The sequence below is a fragment of the Copadichromis virginalis genome, linkage group LG7 (genome assembly GCF_057382275.1).
Source record: "Copadichromis virginalis isolate Kocher_CV1m ecotype Utaka linkage group LG7, C_Virginalis_male_GT1.1, whole genome shotgun sequence".
Taxonomy (NCBI): Eukaryota; Metazoa; Chordata; class Actinopteri; order Cichliformes; family Cichlidae; genus Copadichromis; species Copadichromis virginalis.
The window spans coordinates 8,531,429-8,549,564 of record NC_140624.1 but is presented as its reverse complement, the minus strand read 5'-3'; the positions used below and the strand labels follow the sequence as shown (position 1 = coordinate 8,549,564).

At 38.8% G+C, this 18,136-nt stretch overlaps 1 protein-coding gene across 1 annotated transcript; it reads left to right on the top strand.

The window, feature by feature from the left end:
• The first annotated feature begins 4,717 nt into the window (after positions 1-4,717).
• On the top strand, positions 4,718-15,863 carry slc17a8 (solute carrier family 17 member 8). The gene is made up of 12 exons (XM_085461494.1): positions 4,718-4,874; positions 6,688-6,943; positions 7,299-7,417; positions 8,872-8,986; positions 9,940-10,027; positions 10,685-10,771; positions 11,815-11,957; positions 12,183-12,332; positions 12,431-12,563; positions 13,363-13,473; positions 13,911-14,038; positions 14,393-15,863. The coding sequence occupies exons 1-12, from the start codon at positions 4,777-4,779 to the stop codon at positions 14,720-14,722; spliced, it is 1,758 nt and encodes a 585-aa protein (XP_085317620.1). The 5' UTR covers positions 4,718-4,776; the 3' UTR covers positions 14,723-15,863.
• The last annotated feature ends 2,273 nt before the right edge of the window (positions 15,864-18,136 follow it).

Genomic DNA, 18,136 nt, shown 5'->3' with positions numbered 1-18,136 from the left:
CACTCATATGGGTGCATCAGAGATAAATGTGGGGTTAGTATCTTGCACAAGGATACCTGGCATGCAGACTGGGATAGCCAGGGACCAACCTTCTGATTAGTGAGTGACCTGCTCTACCTCCTGCGCTACATCCACCACATCCTTTCCTTTGTCTTTACATTAGTTCAGAAAACAATTAACAAATAAAATAAAATATAACATACTTGGATCAATTGATCAATACTCTTGTTATTTATTGGACCCATTCTGGCTGTAAACATAGACCTAAGACTTTATTAGGTCTATGTATAATATGTATAATAGAAATGCATATACTATTATATATTGTACATATATTTATTAGTTTTAGATGTAGCCATTCTTGTATTTTGCTTGTTTACATTATTGTATTTGCACAACTCTGTTGCTTGTGAAGCTCGCACACAAGAATTTCACTCACATGTGCTGTACCAATGTACCTGCACATGTGATGTGACAATAAAAGTGATTTGATTTGATTATTACTCCCACATCAGGGAAATTCACTTGTTACATCAGCACATGGGACAGGAAAAGAAAGTGAATTAGAGATAAACATTGGGAAAAAAGGGAAAAAATAGTGTATAAATCGTCCAAAATACTATACTGTGTACAAATGATTACATAGATTTTTTTTTTTTATGTGTCCATAAATTGCAGTGGGAGCGATGATGCATAAACCAGTGGTTTTACAGAAAGGCAAGCAGAGACAGTTTCCGCACCCCCAATTAAATATACAAAAAAACCATTTTCCTCCACAATTTACATTAATATAGATTGGAGCAGATTATGAAATACCAGAGAATTTTGCTTCAATCGTTATCAGAAACAGCCAGCTATTATGTCAGTTATATGTCTGTAACTTAGGTTCCCTGAAGAAAAGAAACAAGGTACAACACGTATAGCATGGTATATTACACCCTATGTGTCTTGGCTGAAGATCCTTGGTGCTATATGCCAGTGAGTAAGCTTCTATAATCCAGTGAGACAGCAGGTGTTTGGACAAAGGTCTACCTCTGGTTGGATTAGCAAAGCAATCAAAGAACTGTTCACACGATGCCTGGGGCTGCATTGTGGTCGATTTTGGAGAAGAACAGGAGGTAAACAGTCACTGCTCATTTTGGTATCAATCCAATACCAAATAAATACAGGGGGGCTAGGGGCTTGGGAGAGCCAATTCAGCCACCTGCGACCTCCACACCAGCTTCTGAGACCAAGCCAGTGGGTCCCGTTTCCCCTGAAGGACATCCATTCTCTGAGCCTGCTGTGAGACCTCTGCAGCCCCAGCTAGTCACATCTCAGCCACAGGTCTGCGCACCATCAGGACCTGCTTAGCACGAGCTGGAGGTTGTCGCTCCTGCATGTCCTGCGCAGCCACTGCATAGATACAGTTGGGTGTCATCTACTTAGCAGTGAAAATGTATGCTATACCTTCTAATGATACTGTCTAAGGGAAGCAAGCAGAATTGGTCCTAGCACAGAACCCTATGGAACTGCATAATGAGACTTAATGTTTGAGGAGGACTCTCCATTTACATAAACATGTCTGGCGTGTAAGTCTACAACTCTGCTTCCGGGTAGTCTGGATATCTGGGGGTGCTCGCCCGCTGCTGTTGCGGCAACGTGGACATGCTGGAGGACATTAGTCCAGTTCCTGGGCCTTTATCTCTGGTCATGATTTTAAGAAATGACTGCTGCGTCATCTAAAGTGGGATGGATGCTGTGTCTCTTAACAAGACCAGGTTTCCTCCAGAAAGTTTCCCAATTATCTATAAAGCCCAGATCATTTTATTGGACACCACTCAGACAGCAATTTAAGGAGAATATGGGCCTAAACATGTCACCCCTGGTCAGTTTTGGGGAGGGGACCAGAGAAAACTACAGAGTATGACATTGTTTTTGGCAAAGTTACACACCGATTCAATTAATTTTAGTGACCTCTGGGTATCATTGCTGCCAATGTGAATTATTATTTTACAGAAATTATGTTTATCCTTAGCCAGCAGTTTTACATTTCCCTCTGTGTCACCTGTACTGGCCTCTGAAGACATTTCAATATGGTTGCTGGTGTCTCTAGCTTCACATTTGTCAAAACATTTAAAATCCATAAAAACAAGATTGAGGTAGAAGCTTGCTTATTATTCTTTGAAATGATGATGACATGGCAAAAGATTTCCAAGCATATTGACAGGTGATCCAGGTGTGGAGGAGTCATCAGTAAATGAGATGTCACTTCTAGGCTCAGGTGTTTCTCTCACTTAACTGTAAACCATCCTGAACCACATCCTGTCCATTGGCTTTATGTTGGTTCATGGCAAAAAACAATCCACAATTGAAATAAAATTTGAGATTAAAGACTTGGATTAGATAGTGGTGAAGTAATACAATTATGACACTCCATTGTCAATCTTCTTGTTCTTCTTGTTACTTATTGGCACTGTGCTGGCTGTAGACATAAACTTTATTACTCCCTCAGTGGGAATTCACTTGTTGGAGCAGCACAAGGGACAGGGAGAAAAGTCAATTAGAGATATATTGGAAATTAAAAAACAAAAAAACAAAAAAAATAGTTTACTGCCAAAACACTGTACTTGGTCATTCAGTGATGACCCTCCTGTTCTCTACATTGTTACCCTGAGATACAAATCCAACAATGGCTGTATCATCGAACTTTAGGTGGACTTATACATACATGGTCCAGTGTAAAGAGCGTAAAGAGGAAGGAAGAGAGCACCATCACCTGAGGACCCCCCGTGCTACATACCACCACTTCAGACACACAATTCGGAAGCCTCACATACTGTGGTCTCTTGATGATGTAGTCAATTGCTCATGCAGTAACATCAACATCAACTCCTGCTCCTTCCAGCTTGTCCCTCAGCAGTGCCAGCTGAATTTTGCTGAAGAAATTGAAAAAGTCAAAAAATACCACCTTTACAGTGCTTCCAGGATTCTGGAATCCGTACAGGAGGTAAATGAATGCATCATCCTTCCTAATTTCAGGACAGTAAGTGAACTGCAGGAGGTCCAGCTGCATGCCTGCAAGAGGTCAGATGTGACAAATGGAATTTAATCATCAGCCACTGACTAGTAGTTTGTTTCTGACAAGTAATGGACTTGTCAGATTTACAACTTTGGACTAAAATCAGTTGCAAGCTTCCGGGAATCTGCGATGTTTTTCAGTGTTGCAGGGGCAGGACTAAAAAGTTTTTTTCCCTTTTATGTGAACATAAGCATATTGGGATGTAAATTCAGCAATCCCTGAAGAAAATTACGTATAACATTGATCTCACATTCAACTCATCGGTGTAAACATATACGTTACTTTTGTCTCACGTCAGTTCCCCATTCTGGCCACTAGGTGGCAGGAATTACTTGTTTAGAAATGAAGAGAAGCCTTCATATTCAGAAATTTCTTTCTTACTTCCAAGATGAATCTACAGTATCCAGTTTAATCTGAGAGTTTAGATATTTTTACAGATATTATGTTTGGAATATTCTGTTGTAGTCACCCCATCTATTATGCATATCTTATTTCTTTATTATTATTATTTCTTTAGATTGAGTTGTAACAAAAAAAATGTAGTGAGACTAATAAAGATTATTATATCATCAATCAACCTAAAATTGCATCATAAAATGTTAATAAAAACATAAGAAATCTGAAACTAGGAGCTGCGACATTTCTAGTAAAAGGAACATTATTTGTTGAAAGAATTTCACTGGGGGCTGAGCTCTTACTCTGTGTATGCAGTAAATAAATGGCACGAGTGCCAGAATTACCCTGTTCAGTCACTTTTCAAGAGTTATGACAGACTCTCTGGGTTCAGGCCAACACCCACCAGTCTGCTGTTTAAATTTTAAAATCTCAATGTATTTGTTTTTAAAATGCTGCATATTTAATGACGGGCAAAGAAGAAAATTCACTCTCACACAGTAAGTATTTCACAGAAATGCCCATTAGTGTCCAATGGGTTAGAAATATGGTACTGTTGCTGGCACCAGCCTTGTTGCAGCAGTTCTTATTTCCTTTCCTTTCCTACTAAATTTAGGCACAAAACCGGCAGAGAACAGGATATAAAACCTGATCCTCGATGGCTCTGTCTTAGGTTTCAGCTGCTCCCACTTTACACCACACACGTCCAGTTACTCCTGTCTCTCCTCAGTGCAACATGTCAAGCTCATTCATATTTAATAGTTTGTCCACTGGCCTACTATCAGATGAACCCAAGTAGCTTCAAGGGGTGGCACAGGGAGGTGATGTTGAAGATGATGATGTGTAAAAGCGAGGGGCTGGGTTTTGAAAACCAGCTGCACCTGCCCCTCCTCATCAGGAATGGATAGGTTATGAGATGGAGAGGAGATCTAAGCAGCTCATTCAGTTCAGCTGCAGACAAAAAAGAGACCACAATGCCTAGAAACTAAAAACTGGATTCTACCCTTTCATTTGCTTCCTGCCTCTCTGGTCAGTCCTGGATGGATCTCTCAGAGATGAAACAAGTTCCAGATGCTCTGACCAAACGGTGCTTTGGTAACTGATGAATACTTTAGTATCCCATACCAAAACTCCTTCTTACCTCTGAGGGACTCCTGGTACCACTGAAAGGTGGAGCCAATCCTCAGTGCCACAAACTCAAGGAATGAGGAACAGCTTTTAGTGGATTTTTGTGTCCCTGCTCAGAACAAAGGGTACCTCTTGAGGTATCAAGACTCTATTTTGGGATAAAAGGTGAGGAGAAAACCCCCCGGAGAACAACAATGCCTTTTGGTTTAGCAGGGTTGAAGGAGCAGGTGTTTAAACCAGGGAAGGAAGAGGTGAAAAACACAGTGGGAGACTCTCTGGGAAAACTGCAAAGGTGAGTGGAGTTTGAATGGCGAGTGGTGGGAAGAAGGCATGAAGTGTCTGTGCATGCTTTATAAGCTGCAATCTGCACTGCATGCATAAAGAAACTGTGGAGACTTTGTGAAAATGCTCAAATAAGAAGAATAAAGCATCTGCAGTAAAAGGGATGCAACACTGTGAGCGAGCACATTAAGCCCGGCGTGTTCTCCCCAGATTCTGACGATAAATAAATATTTTATTCTTTTGCTTCCCAAGCAATGTTGATGATGTAATCACAGATTTTATTTTAAGATATTAATGCATATTTCATATCTGATACATATTTCACAGAGGACTCTGTGTGTCTGTGTATGATGAAGGAATCTTCATGAATAAGGAAGATTAAAGGCATTTTAGGAAAATTTAAATACATTTCCTTTAAAGTCTTTTTTTTCTTGTGTCAAAGTGACAGATATTATGAACTTGTGGAAAAGGGACATTCTTCACTTTTTAAAAAAAAGATTCTAAATTTCTAGACAATACACACAACAATACACAGAATTATCTAAGTCTGTGACAATGAGATAAACATCTGAATTAGTTTCAGTAATGTCTTAATTTAAAAAAAACAAAACAAGCAAAAAACCACAAAAGATATACATGACAGGCTCCACACAATTTTAAAAAGTGGAAGTCCATATATGGCAGTAATGTTTGGTGAATAATATAGAACATATTAATCCATATTATAAAACAGATAATAAGAATTAGTTTTAGTTGGTCATATAATTGAGCTCTACCCAAAACCACCTGCAACACCAAAATTCAGTTGTGAAATAAATGCATGGTTACAATAACGTGCTCATATAATATTTATAAGTAGAATGAGTCAGGGGGACATTTTTTGAGTACTTTCATGTTTTCCTGACAATGACTTCCTTTTGCTTTTGCAACATTTTCATTTCAGGACTTCAAATGCAATTTTGCAGTGTCGCAAACAACACATCTAATTCATTATATTTCAATATGGCAAAACTTAGAACACTTTAAAAAATGTTATTCCTTGAGATATTCCTCAGTGACTGTACACACCAGCTGTCATCACTGTAGCTCCTCAATCACAAACACAGACAGCAGTGAGGATAGATAGATTGTATCTATTTAAATTTATTAATAAATAATAGTCATTTATTATCAATGATCTCAACGGACTTCTCTAAATCTCTAAATACCCAAATGGCATATTCCTTATATTCAGTTACTCAGCAGTCTCTATTAGTGCATGTTGTAGTTCTGTTAGGTCTAAATTAATATTGTCATTGTTATTTGTGATAAATTTATATAATCCTTTAAGATTTTTTTTAATGTATCTTAGAGCATTGCGCGAGTGGTGAAATAGGCCTATAGTTTGTGAGTACATGTAGATCTCCAGCCTCATACATTCGTACAGTCTTGGTTGTTTCTCGCTGGAGGAGAACTGCACTAAATAATAAATCTTCTGCAGGCAGATGAGAGGAGGGGGCACTGAAACGGTGGATCCTGGGTGGCGGAACAAGCAGAGGGGATGCATTTGAAAAAAGCAGTTTGCTGGCTTTCTTCTCCTTTTTCCTCTGCAGGATGTGGCTTTGTTACTGATCTACTTTTGTCATCACACGAGTTACCAAGAAAGTCCACACACAAAGCCGCATTCTGTGTAATCTCGTCTCAAACAAATTAAACTTTAAAAGATTCCCATCGTGTCGAGTCCACGAGACACTAAAATTATAAGAAGAATGTGGAGATAAAGAAATATATTTTTGAAGATGATATTTTGAACACACAACTTCTGACTGATTTTTGCTCTGCAGGAAAATAGATGGCAGTAATGTGGAAGAAGAGGGGAATATTGAGCTGACAGAGGATGGGAGACCGGTGGCATCAACGCCACGCCCCGCGCCGCTGCTGGACTGCAGCTGTGGCGGCCTGCCTAAGCGTTATATCATCGCCATCCTCAGCGGCCTGGGCTTCTGCATCTCCTTCGGCATTCGATGCAATCTTGGTGTGGCCATCGTGGAGATGGTTAACAACAACACCGTCTATATAAATGGGACCCCGGTGCTTCAGGTAGAAGATCTCCGTATCTCTCCATTCCACCCCTGACAACATTGACAAAACTGCTGTTTACCAGTTTGATTCACGCCTTTATGGGCTTGTCTGTGATATTGCCAGTGTCTTGAGACACTGTTAGATCTTGCTTCAGAACTGAAGCAATAATAATTGAAAAAAATTCAAAGCACCAAACTGAAACATATCTGAAAATTGATCAAGACCGCAGAGAAACCCTTTATCTCTTGAATGGAGTACGGGTGCATTATTGTTTATGAGTTCACCACTGAATTTTAAGAAAATGATAGTGATGTGTCTTTCATAAAAAGATTAATTTATAAAACCTCCCTGTTGCATTTTCCCCTCTTTGCAGAAAGCTCAGTTTAACTGGGACCCAGAGACGGTGGGGCTGATCCACGGCTCCTTCTTCTGGGGCTACATCGTCACTCAAATCCCCGGTGGTTTCATCTCCAACAAGCTGTCCGCCAACAGGTCGAATACACTTCATGACTAGTCTCTAGTTTCACAGCAACATTGCAGTCCCTGCTTCACATCATTACTCGATTTTACACTTTTGGTCATTTTAGAGAACAAGCAGTTTCATTATACTACTTTGGAGCACTTGTGAATTAAAGAGTACCAAAAATAACTTTGGGTTGTTGACCACAGTGCATTATGGGGAAAAACTATGCTGTTTATAATGAAGATGAACTTGCTGCAGCCCTAATTGTTAAAGGTATTTATTATACCTTTATTGTGTATAGAAGAAATCCTTTTGAATGAAAAACTACTTAGACTGCTCTAAATGCTCCTTTTTAGGTTGTTTTTCTATTGTTTGGCACTCTATGATGTCAGGGACAGAGGATGTGCCTAATACAGTCCTCTCAGGTGCACTGCTGTTTATGAAGGACAGCCAATCAGAAGAAATGTGGCTTTAAGTGACGAGTAAGCGAAATAAAACAGCTTATTTAATAGACTGGATGCACTTAGGAACTGCCCCAGGCCGATAAAGTAAATACGTATTATTGTAAACAATCACAAATCATACAAAATTATGCTAGAAGAGTCCAAGAATAAAAATATAGAATTCCAAGTGAGCATAACAGGTCCCCTTTAAGACAGGATCACAAAGAAAAAATCCCAAAAATCCAGTATTTTTATTCAGGATCCTCCTCAGTCCGTGTGGATAAAGGGTTAACACTGTACGGTGTGGTGAGCGGTGTTGATGGAGCAGATAGCAGTCCTGTAATAAAAGCTTCACAGGAAAAGAGGACACGCCACTGACAGAGTTAATAATGAAAGATCCTGCCTCTGATTTCTTTCTGAAACACCAGCCGCTGGAATATTACAAGTGTCACTTACACACTGTTTTGGAAACAGAGAAGGGGGGGCGAAGGAGAAAAGAGAGGGGGAGCTATAAGCGGCACTGTGGCGATAAAGCAGAAACTTGTGGATTGAATGGGATGTCTTTATCTGAGGCAGTGAAAGACAGAGGTGCGAGATATGTCTCATTATAAAGCCGACTGAGATGCTTTGACCGCCAGTTAGTGTGGAGACATACTGCCTGCCAATATCAGGCATCTGCAGCAGCTTTGCAAACACTGGGTTGCAAGTCTTTGTTTTGTTTTTATGCTTCACAGACCTTGTGGACCTTAATTGGATCCACGGTTTTCTCTTATATATTAAAAACAGACTGTATGAAAATACAGGGTTAAAGTTTGGAAACTTGTCTGTGAAATGTATTTCTCATTTTAAACTGATTTTCCAAGCAACCTGGCTCATTCTCTGCTTCACATCTTTATTTTAAACTTATCCAAAGCTTTGCTGGTTGTATCGAAAAAGTACAATTCCTGGAAAGTGTGTTTGATTATTACGAAGATTAAGTTATCCAGACTTACTCCTTTTCACCAATGGTACAAAATGATGACATTCCAGTTTTTCTGCAGGGTGTTCGGAGCTGCCATTTTCCTGACATCACTGCTCAATATGTTCATCCCATCTGCAGCCAGAACGCACTACGGCTGCGTCATGTTTGTTCGCATCCTTCAGGGCTTAGTGGAGGTAAGAAGAGGGGGGGACCAAATGTGAGGGAAAACAATGAGTAGTTTGACATTTGTAAAAATCTGAATATTTGTTTTGTCGCAGCTTGCCTGTTTTGGTATGGGGAAAACAAAATGTACCAGATGCTTATGTGAGGTGCAGACTCTTTGCATTTTTATTCGTCAGCATTGAGGCTGAACTATCTCGCGTTGCTGGCACTAGAAGTAGGCATGTTTAAATTGGGGGGGTGCAACCATAAGCAACCACTAGCAAAATAGGGGAGCATTGGTCTAGCCATAGGCTCTAATGGGTATATCACATAGATATACGGTGCTCAGTAAAATTACATTAAATGCTGTAATTTAACATCTGGACTTTTTGGCTATGTTAGCAAAATGCACTCCAAATGACTCAGTTAGAAATGCTCCAACTGGCACCAACACAAAAATAGAATTGAGAGGTCCAGTTAAACGACTAAATGACAACTGTGAGCTTTTCATATGTGAGTGTGTGGGTAGAGTTTTCTACCTTGGGTTTATTTTCAACTGTGGAGCTTTCTGTTGTATACAGAAGAAGATTTGAGCCAATGGGGTAAAAAAAGAAAATAACTTATGACCTTTTTTTTTGCAAAAAACGTCAGAAATCTGACTTTTATCACAGTTATCGGACAAAAGTAAAAATTCTGAGAAAAAATAACCCCAAAGTATTACTTCAACGACCCTAATACTCTTGGTTTTTGCACTAACCCAAGTTAAAATCTATCATCTGTCATCTTTAGAGGAATTACACTAAGCATTTAACCAGTTTCTGGCTTTTTATTTACCGTACATATTTAAAGAAGATTATCAATGAAATGATCAAACTCACTGCAAGAAAACAGAGAATGTTACCCAAAATGTCAAACTATTGCTCTGAAGCATTTCCACCTTATCAGTCTTTGATCTTTCCCAACTCCCACACCATGTCCCTGCTAGGGTGTTACCTACCCAGCATGTCATGGGATGTGGTCCAAATGGGCGCCTCCTCTTGAACGAAGTCGACTGGCAACAACTTCATTCTGTGGTGGGTGATGCCTGTGATTCTTCTTGTGAAAATTGTCTGCGGATTCTATTTGTGCTACACGTGTCACACAATCGGCCAGCAAATGGACGTGAGAGAGCTCATTTTTTTGTTTCGCAGATCCGGTCCCCTTGTTGTGTCTGCTGAAATTAAATCACCATGTTGCACTTTAAATTGGTACCATGACAACCCATGCATCAAAACACTCTTGACATTGTCTGCAAATGAGCACAGCTCATCTGCGTAATCTGAAGGAGCTTCTCCCTCTATTCACCTAAATGAAGTGTCACCTTGCTCACTGTCCAAAAGCACTCTCACGCTCCTGGCTCTATTCAAAACAACAGCGTTCATGAATCTGTCAGATAATAGAAAATGCACTAAAACACCCTCTCTGTAATGGCAGTGTTAATGACTGATTTTGACAGCATTTATTCAATGAAACTAATGTGTTTCTTTGATGTTTTTGTTGACACATCTTCACTGTGCAGGGTAGTTTTGTTGTGTTAGAGTCATTGCAGCAACATAACAATTTAGGTTAGGCCTTGTTTAAGATTGCGTAAGGGAAAAAATGTGCAAGAAGCAACATCAAACATCATATTTGAATATCACAGCTGGAATGATAATACACTGGCAATGACATCTGACATCCATTGTTCCCAGGATCCTATGCAGGAGCAGTGATTGCCATGCCTTTAGCCGGAGTGCTCGTTCAGTACGTCGGCTGGTCTTCGGTCTTCTATGTTTATGGTAAGGCTGATGTTTGATCAATGTAAGAGTAAGTAAAAAATAAGAAATGCTTCAGAAATGCTTGAAGAAAAAGAAAGTACCTCCTCTGTCAGTTCTAAGGTTTAAGGTTTTTACACATAAAAACCCCATCATGTAGCACTACAGAAACGGTGTGTGAAAAACAAAAAACTAATCAGTGGGTAAGTAGCTGCCAGCGCTCGATTAACTGATGCTTTGGCACTGTGCTGGTCTGGAGCATTCAGGTGTGTGTTTTCACACAACGCCAAGGAGGAAAGCAATCAGCAGTGATCTGAAAGAACTGCTCACCCTTTCTAAAAGTTGTAAAAATCAGACTTTGGAGCTGCCAGATTGTTACTTTATATCGAACAGAATCTAAAATCTAAAAATCTATTAATTAATGTTAATGTATGAACATGATTCACTGCAAACTCAAATGAAAATGAGAAAGTCTTCATTATTAAATGGTTACCAATATTCATAGGTAGATTATTAGAGCAGATGAAAGGTGTGACAATAGTAATATGCTGTTAGTTAGACATTATTAGGTCTATATGAATTAAATGAATGGCTGGATAGACTGTAAATGAAATGTTGAAAGCACAACTTAATGTCACGAAAAGTGGCTTTAAACATCCTCGACTGTCACGCTGTTCTCTGGCGTTTTTATGCATTGCACAATAAGCCTTATCTGCTCTGCTTTTGAGTTTGATTGGAATGATTAGCACTCACATTAAATTCACACTTTGGCAAACGTGTTTTAATAAAAGAGCTACTCTGGTTCTGATGTGATACCATCTCATGATTTATTGATGTAAATTAACATTTTCCTGTCTGGGCTGTATGTCTCACACTTGTTTCATTTTTTAATAATGAGAAATTCTTGTGGTCCAAATGAGGTCTGGACTTGGAGTAATTAATCTGTCCTGCCCTCAAGCTACTCTTTCATACTTTACAAAGTCTTTGACTGCCAAGATAAGCTTCTCTAAGGGTACATGTGTACGAATGCGTGAATTCACCTGTTGCCACTGTTGTTTTGTGAAAAGGTGTTTTTGGGATATTATGGTACACGCTGTGGCTCCTGCTAGCTTATGGAAGTCCTGCTGACCATCCTACAATCACAGACGAAGAGAGGACGTACATAGAGTCCACCATCGGTGAAACAATGCACAAACTGAGTGTAACCGAGGTGTGTCTACTGCATCTATACTGACACACACATCCACACACAACAGAATGGCTGAACCCTATTAATTAAAGCTGAAACTCTGAATTTTGATCACATCTTGTTTGATTTAAAATCCAACGTGGTGGTGCACAGAGGAGAAACTACAAAAGCTGTATCAGTGTCCAAAAATTTAGTGAGCTGACCGTCTATATGCAGTACACACTGACTCCTTATCTCCGGTTATAGAAATTCAAAACTCCGTGGCGTCGCTTTTTCACCTCCATGCCTGTCTATGCGATCATTGTGGCCAACTTCTGCCGGAGCTGGACCTTCTACCTGCTTCTCATCAGCCAGCCAGCGTATTTTGAGGAAGTATTTGGATTCCCCATCAGCAAGGTTGGCCTTACAATAACAACCACAGTTACAGAAAATGTCCACAAAGATCCATTCAATATTTCTTAGGTTCAAAATATTCTAACCTTAATTACGTACAGGTGGGGATCCTGTCTGCTGTCCCCCACATGGTGATGACAATTGTTGTTCCTATTGGAGGACAGCTGGCTGACTACTTACGCAGCAACAAAATCATGTCTACCACTAACGTGAGGAAACTCATGAACTGTGGAGGTACATCAGTGTAAACACATCGTTTTTCTGTTAATCCCAACGATCAGATTTTGGCATTTTGTACTAAACACAAAAATAACATAGAAGAAAGTCATTTTCTGTAATGATTTACTGTTTGGTCATTCCTACATTTTTGAACCTTGTAAAGCCTGAAATATTTTTTTTTGAAAATGCCAGAAAATTCACTTTAAAGAAAAAGAAAAAGAAAAAAAGTGAATTTAAACAAATATTTAAACATATTTGTTTAAAAATAAATTTTCATACATGACTTTTAATTTGCACCATATTTGCTGGCATTTAAAAACAAAACAAAACATTGCTTAAAAATGTATTATTGTTTAGGTTTTTTTCAGGGGCAAAAAAGCCAACACGTATAAAACACGTATGGTGGTCTTGTTAAGCACTGTGAATAATATTAATATAAAATAATTATATTACAAATAAAACATTGTGCACGCTAGATCCAGGACTGATCCAACTTTTAAAATTGTTAGCCTATAACACTGCAACAATGTGAGTAAATTACTGGAAAAAAAATAGTATGAAAAATCATTTAATTACTAGTTCCTTTCATTTTGATTTAGGAAAGCAACTAACATACCCTTTAGACCACCGTATGCCGAACATGTTTCTATGTTTTCCAGTATATCTACTTGAATGGTGTCACTGGCATTCCCTCTAGCATTCCCATTTTTTCCATTAGGTCAGTAGGTTGGGAAGCTGGGGATACATTTCTTACAAAGACCTGGTGTTGTCTAGTACATAATGTGATTAATTAATAAAGAACTTTTTCTCACAGGGTTCGGTATGGAGGCTACGCTACTGTTGGTGGTCGGGTTTTCTCACACTCGAGGTGTCGCCATCTCCTTCCTTGTGTTGGCTGTAGGCTTTAGTGGATTTGCCATCTCAGGTATTTGACGTTTAGTGTTTTGCTTTTAATTTAAGACTTTGAGCTTGACTGCATAAATGATAAAGGTGCACAAAGGTGTGCAGGATGTTGCAGATCTTTATTTGTCTTGTGTTTTATATTGCTTTTTCTAGATTCTGAAAGACCTTTCAAAAAGTTATTACATCTTTACCAGCCACAGCAGGAAAGCTGGTATTGTTTTTACCTTGTGATCATATCTGTTAACAGATATGGTCAATTTCATAGCAGTAAAACAAAACAAGCATGCACGATAAACCTTAGAGATTTATGGCTGGGGTCAAAATAAAGCTCTAAAGATTTGTGTTTTTTGACCAATAATGTGAGTCTGAAGGAGGTTTAGGCACACAAAGTATTCAAATGCCGTAAAAATGAAAATTTGTGTTATAAGTATGTTTACACTGTGTGCACTGTCTTGTCAGGTTTCAATGTCAATCATCTGGATATTGCTCCTCGCTACGCCAGCATCCTGATGGGTATTTCCAATGGGGTGGGAACGCTGTCTGGAATGGTGTGCCCGCTAATTGTTGGCGCTATGACTAAACACAAGGTATTTTTCCCTCCTATAACAATATAGTTTTTGTTTTTCTTTGTCCCCTATTCTAAAATATATACACAGAACATTACAAGACGCACTGACATGTTTCTTCCCATTTCGTATATAAATGATATGAGGAATGAGTGTTTTGTGGCTCATTGAATTGCTGTATGTAATCTTGCACCTATCAAAGGATGTTAAAAATTTATGGCAATGTTAAATTTATTATACACATTGCAACTGTAGGACTTTCAGTGCCATGAGTAAGGGAGCTGATTTACAGCATTACCTCAGTGGTACATCAGTGAAATATCAGTAATTCTTCCTCTGACAGAAAATTCATTGACTCTCTTCATCTCCCTACAGACTCGTCTGGAGTGGCAGAATGTCTTTATTATTGCAGCCATGGTGCATTACTCAGGGGTCATCTTTTACGCTATCTTCGCTTCAGGAGAGGAGCAGGAATGGGCCAACCCTGAGAGCACAAGTGAGGATAAATGTGGCATTATTGATGAGGACGAGCTGGCTGAGGAGTCAGAGCTCACTTGCGAGAACATGGTGGCTCCCAAAAAGACTTACGGAACAACAGACAATTCGTCCGGTCGAAAACAGGGCTGGAAAAAGAAGAGAGGAGTTACCATGCAAGAGGAGGAGGAGCATTATGAGAACGGGGACTACCAGGAGCGGTACCAGTGAGACGGCACGAGGGACAAAGGACTTAAATTTTACAAAACTGATCTGTGTCAGAAGCAGCAGCATCATATGTACCTCAAGACACCATCCTCTTTTTTTTTCATCCTTGGTCAGCACATCCATTCAACTGTGATATATGAAGATTCATTTAAAAAGAAATTTGCAAACTGCTAAACTAAAACTTTTTAGATTTTTAAATCTCAAACCAGCTGACACAAAATGAACCATCAATAAATATCTGCTGATAAAGTGACTCTGTCATGACATGTATTATAAAGTAATAAGCTTAGTAAACCATAGAAACCACAGATCAAAACCAATGGCTCAACTAGTGCTGTGTTAAAGGAACATTAAATACACATATCAGCTTCTATCCCTCCTGCACCCTGTCCCGATCCTTTCCTTGCAAATCCATCTGTGCAAACCATGACTCAGCTTATGTAGTTTACTTTGATATGTGAAGGGTTTTGTGTCAGCTATGCAATGCGAAAAGAGGTGCACTGCCAGAATGTATCGATGGGTTTGACAGAAGATCATAGTTAATGTACCGAGTCTCACTGTTTTTGTTGCTTGTATGTATTTGCTGTTGCTGAATGACTGCACCGTGTCACCGCTTTACTCGCTCTCTTTGTCTGAAACAGTCTTAGTTCACCATCTGTTTGTGATGCACTAATATATCAGCTTCATTATTTATGAAGCTCTGAGCTCATAATGGGACAAAATAGGTGGTGAGTTCAGTTTCGTGACTTTGTTCTTCTGATGTTTTGGCATTTTGCAGTTTCTCAGTGTTTGATAAATGGAGACCCAAGTTTGTTTCTAACAATGTGCAGTAAGAATTCACTTTAATCCTAAAACTATATGGAAAATTTGCACTTGCTGTTCATCATTATTACTCCTAAAAGAGAATGAAAAACCCTGTTTTGTATAGTAAATGATTATCTTATTGTTTGAGAGAATACACGTCATTCACACACAAACAGACCTGACATGCAATAAACTACATTTCTATTCAGTGTTGAGATTACTGTATATGCAAAAATAGCATGAATTTCTTTAACATTTCATGATACTTGCATGCATTCATGCTAAACATAAAAATGTTGAACAACCTAGCCAACATACTGGTAATACAGTCTATAAGGATGATTAGCCAAGCTAGCTAAATGTTGACAGTGCATTGTATATATAAAAAGAAATGGGCATAGCTAATATGAGATCACCCATTGGCCTGTAGACAACTTTTCAAACCTTTAGCTTGGCTGTGACAAAACCAGAAGTATGTGTTTACACAAAAGGGTGGAGAGCTAAGTTAACAGTTAATGCTACCTAGCTGTAGTGGTACCTGCTAATTACTACAAGCTAACCTTTCGTACACGCTGGAAGCTGGCAGTCATTCCAGGTTCCCTAGGTAACTCTCTAATTTATTTACTATCAGGTCAATTTAATTCAGTTAAATTTAGTCCAATTTATATAGTGTCAACTCACAACAACAGACATTCCAAGGTGCTAAATATAGTAGGTAAATCAACAATATTCATCATTATGATAAGATAGTTATAAGAATGAAGGCAGTTTCAATTGCTTGCCTGGAAATGCCAGCTGTTTTTCTACCCTTAGTCACTTGATGTCATGGAAAGTCTTTCCCTTTCTCAGATAATTGCATTAAAACACAATAACACTGCAAACACAGACAAGGAATCAAATTTAGCTACTTGAATTTGCTGAAGTTTAATTTCAGATTAAATTAAAACAAAACAAAGCATACTGTCAGTATGTTTGTTTTTAATAAATCTAGGCATTTTAACATTGTTTGTTTGTTTGTTTTTTCTTTTTACTAAAACCTAAAACACTTTAAAAATGTAATGAATCACAAATTAACCAGAGAGGGACTTGAAACTAAAAATATTTTACATTTTAATCACAACACAACTGGTAGTGGCACTCGAGGGAAAGTGATGTAATCACCAAAGTCAACAGACTACTTGGAAGTGCTGATAGTAGATAATACCCAAACATATTTTCGCCTCTTTTAACTTCATGTTAACTCTATATCGTTAGGTTTAGTTCAATTTGTGTCTACCCAGCTCCTTGACTAATTATTCTTTAATTATTATCATTAGCAAAGTGTGCTGTCTCTGTATTTTGATTCTCATTTTTTGACAGAATATGCTGTTCCTTATGGTGCTCGTTTATGTCAGCTTGCTCAAATGAGACATTTTTGAGTATCCCTAAGATGGGTCTGCGTTCCATCTCACTGTAAACATCCTTTGTCTTATCTCTCCGCTTGCTTTATTTACACCCCCAAACATAATTGCTGGACAGGATGTTCATTGCCAGCATGTTAGCCTCTCTTGTACGAGCTATTCCCTCTTTTATAAGACTTAATTAATGCTATGTGTGATTTGCCTTCAAAAAGTCCAATGATTATTACCTTTCACATGGTGATAAGACATTTCAAGGACTGTGGACTTTGTTGCTGGTCAGCTGTACAGGAATCCAAAGCGCTGGTGAATATGCGGCCTGTTATGTCACGTATGACACCAAGGTGTGCCTCTGTTACATTATTGCATGCCAGCCATAATGACACAGTCCATCTGGAATAAAGAACAAAACACCATAAGGAATGACAAAGCCTAATATCTGTTGGCATATTATAAACTTTAATCATTTTAAAGTAACATTGCCCATACTTATGAGAGCTCTGAATATTACAGACATATGCAACTTATGTTTAGTGGAGTTGTTTCCAGCCATTTACAGTCATAGCTGCTGGCTCATTCTTCACATGCTCTTAAACACAGAGCAGATAGTCCACAAACAGTCAGCAGCCAATGGCAAAGGTTCTGTTTATTTCAAAGAGACTGTCTGTTGACTCAGAAGGGCCTCTTTGGATGGAGCAACAACCCATCAATGATTAAACTTGTTTTGGGGAAAACTAAGAATTATAAAGAGAAGAACATTTTCCAGTGTGCATGCTCGTCTTAGAATGTACACAGACAATAGGGCAGGTACCCTGGGGTCTGCGGAGTGCCAGAACAAACAAATCTGGTGTAGACTGGTACTGCATACTCCAATGACATGATAAAATGGGTAGAATCAGTTCAAGGACAGATAGGAGCTATTGCCACACATTTGCTTTCAGAAGCTTTCCATTATACCTCAATTTTTTTTGCACTCATGAAAATATTGTAAAGGAAAACAAACATATTGCTCAAAATCCACAGCTCTCCCCGGCTTTCATTATTACAAGTGAACTGTTAGATGATTTTAACAGACATGGCTTATACTCGGCGGGCTCCCACTCATACCAGTTTTTGTGTCATGCTAATGACTGGATATGGCTCCATGTGTGTGATGTTTGTGTATGTGGGTGGGAATTCATGCGGTAGCCTGTTGTCTTATTCAGATAAAGAGGGA